Consider the following 3606-nt stretch of genomic DNA (forward strand, 5'->3'; position numbering starts at 1 on the left):
CCAGTGAGTTAGGGGTTTAGCTCTAACACTGTGGACTCTTTAAATATTGCATTATAGATGATGTACTTCTTAAATGTTCTGGCTTCTTTTCCCCATCTTTTCCCTCAAATTTTTAAGAAAAAGGATATAAACTATAGGTTATTCAACCTTGAAACCATTTTGCTTGCATGTGTTTTCAAAATAATTTGCAATCTCAAACCATGATAGCGACTATCTAACAATTGAAGGGAGTTATTTTTTACAAGTAGTCCACCAATTTATACTATGCCATTTTACGCATCTTAACTTTTTGTGACACCCTCTGCTAGATCTTTTAGTAGCTTTCCAAAAGTCCAGCTCCCAAGCCAGTTACCTGTGAAACAACAAGGCATTTCAGGTGATTTAGAAATTAAGCATTTCTGAACCCAAATCAGAAAATGTACGTGCAATTATTTTGTAAGATATAGAATGTTTAAATGGCGAAACTGACACAGTGTGGAAAATATATCTTCAGGTTTTTAAAATTTTGCAATGGAATATCACCTTAATTAAAAAGTGTCAATAGGCCTGCACCTTTCTACTTTTATATTTTGAGAAATCCTCTTAATCATCACAGTGAAGTTATAAAATGCCGTATTTTGAAAATCTGCATTCCTATTTTGTTTGCCTTTGGCCCTAAAGGTATTTAGTGGTAGAGATGCTGAAATTAAAACAAACAACAACAACAAAAAAAACCAAGCTGGCAGATTTTACTGTATTGATATATGAAGCTTATCATATATTTTCTTTCCCATACTTACTTTTCAAGATCTCTGCATTATAATGTGCTGCAGCAAATTTTACAGTCTCTTCTGTTCTTGCATTGGTGTTGGGCTGTTCTTTATTACGCTGCCAACCGCCTTTCCTTAACTGACATTTGTACATTTTCCAATATTCTGGGTAGAGTATGGTCATGAGCTCATCTACACTGGACGCTGACCGCAACTGTTCTTCCAGATCTTTGTCTGCATACGCCTATCAAAGAAACATGCGAGATCAGTCAGTTATCAGATTAAGAGATTTGAAAACAAATGCACTAAAAAAACCTCTAGGTTTAATGTTATATATGCCAGACCCTTATTAAAAATATGATTAACTATCCCTGAATTACTTTACTTGGTAAAATTATATCCATATTTTAATTTGAATCAATACCATGATTAAAAATGAAGTTAAGTACCCACAACCAAATTTGTAAAATATATATTTGGTTTTTAAGACAAAAATTCTGTGAGACATAATTTTAAACATAACTTCCCAAGTAGCTTGTTTGATTTATGTTTTACGTAATTGGCAAATTTTTAAGTTTGAAAATTTATTCAAGCTTGTATTACCCTCCAATATATAAACTGACATTTACTCTCAGGCTTTGCCTCATCAGCATCAATAAAATATAATTAAGCAGGATGCTTGAAATTAAGAAACTTTGTTTTACGGAAGCTTTTTTAGAATAAATAATTCCATAAAGAGGGGCGCCTGAGTGGCTCAGTCATTAAGCGTCTGCCTTCGGCTCAGGGCGTGATCCCGGTGTTCTGGGATCGAGCCCCGTATCGGGCTCCTCTGCTGGGAGCCTGCTTCTTCCTCTCCCACTCACCCTGCTTGTGTTCCCTCTCTTGCTGGCTGTCTCTCTCTCTCTCTCTCTCAAATGAATAAATAAAATCTTAAAAAAAAATAATTCCATGAAGAATGGGATTTCAACAGCAGCATCACAGGTTTATGTTTTGGCAGAACCTCCAAGTATTTCCAAAAAATCAAATTGTCAAGATTTATTTTGCTATGAAAAAGACATGAAACAGGGTGGAGAACATTAATTCTGCTCATAAATATTGGTTGTCCAATTAAGTAGAACATCCCAGGTAATATTCAGGGAGTTGTACCACAGTTAGGAAAAAATACAGTTTTCTATATTTTATATGGAAAATGAGACATTGTTTAACTTCATATACAGAGTGAAACACAACATCAAAAGTTTATTTTACCCTGTCATGCTTATCCCAGCTTTTAAGTCTAAATATGGGAGGAAACACTTGGGACATTGGTTCTTAGAGTTTAGTGTGCACAGGAATCAGCTAGAGACCTGTTAAGTGAAGTAACCACCCCCTCCCAGAGGGTTTTGGATGGAGACCAACAGTCTGCATTCTAACAAGTTAGAGTTTTCCTCCTAATTCTTGAGGTACACAATTAATATATTTGCTTTAAAAGTCAAAATACTATTTGATTTAAAGTCTTTTCACCATGATTTTGAATAATCAAAGTTATTCTGATGTAGGTGCTATTTGTATTTTATTTGAGAAATGTAATCTAATATTACTTTTATCATTCTAGAGCCTCGTAGGCAGTAGGTTACAAAAAGTGTTCCTTTCTATTGGATAATAAAATTGGCTATTAATTTTAGGATTTCCCCTTTTTTCATTTATTGTGTCAATGGGGTATATCACTTAATCTCTTTAGGTCTGTGTTCTGAAAATATTGATATTCACCCATTACTCTCTGGAATACTGAGGTTGATTCTTGATATGCCATACAGCCATATAAAATATAATTCCCTTGAATAGATGGAGGGTGGGGATGGAGAGATCTCCCAGCTTAAATGAAATGGACAACATCTCCTCACACAGTTTCCCAAATGTTTATGAAATATTTGTCTCAAGAAAATCTCATATATGAAACAAATTTCAAGAATCAAAAATGTCTCGGAATCTAAAAGGATTGCAACTGGAGAGAAAGGTTGCAAAAGTACATGGGTAAAGTTTTGGTCATCGCTACCTAAAATGGAATGTCACGGACGGGTTTCTGTCTGCCTCTGCTAGCTTGAATAGCCCTTGAGCCAGCAGGAACACCATAGGGCTGTGTGACTGGTGGGTCCCTGGGATTATTTTCCCCATAATTCAGCTGGAATTAAAGTCAAGTTGTGACCTCAGCTGATCACACGAATATCACACGAACAGGCATGAGTGTTCACTTGCCAGGAAGAGCTTCAATACCACACACACTAGTGTTAACATGACACAAGGAAAGGTACACGCCAAGCCATACAGAAAAAAGACAGTGGGGAAGAGGGGCTTTCAATTAAGTATTATTTGAAGTTTTAAGGCAAATCAAAATTGTACTTCAAATTTTGTACTTCAAAATTTAGAAAGGGAAAATAACAATAATTGTATCTATGACAGAAAATGCCGTTACTCAGTAGATAAATAGAAAAATATAAGCAAACAATTCACAAAAGAAAAAAACTGCAATATAAAAAACTGGGGAAATGGGCCAAAGCCAAACTACAGCATATGAATAGAAAATAAAAGTTATATTTATACTCTTAGGCTGAGAAAAGGCTTTTCTGAAGGTGAATATAAAGATAAAATGTAAACTATCTGTACAGTAGAAAATAATGTAAACTAAAAACAATCAAATAGGAAAACTATTTGCAATATACATGACCCATGGAAAAGGACTGATATTCTTAAAATATCACACGAACATGTTAAAGACAAAAAATAAACAGGTACTTCAATAGAAATTTAGACAGCAAATTCACATTAGAATTAAATTTTCTATCCAACAGAAGTGAGAATACAATTATGCCTGATATAT

General features: G+C 34.5%; 1 protein-coding gene across 1 annotated transcript in view; it reads right to left on the minus strand.

Annotated features, from left to right (window-relative positions):
- Window positions 1-3606, minus strand: part of VEGFC (vascular endothelial growth factor C) — a 95978-nt gene that overhangs the window by 33701 nt on the left and 58671 nt on the right. Inside the window, exon 2 of the mRNA XM_008708895.2 lies at window positions 780-993. Coding sequence (XP_008707117.2) covers window positions 780-993 — 214 coding nt within the window. The remainder of the gene's footprint in view (window positions 1-779; window positions 994-3606) is intronic.

This window comes from Ursus maritimus, unplaced genomic scaffold (genome assembly GCF_017311325.1).
Source record: "Ursus maritimus isolate PB19 unplaced genomic scaffold, ASM1731132v1 scaffold_28, whole genome shotgun sequence".
NCBI classification, from domain to species: Eukaryota; Metazoa; Chordata; class Mammalia; order Carnivora; family Ursidae; genus Ursus; species Ursus maritimus.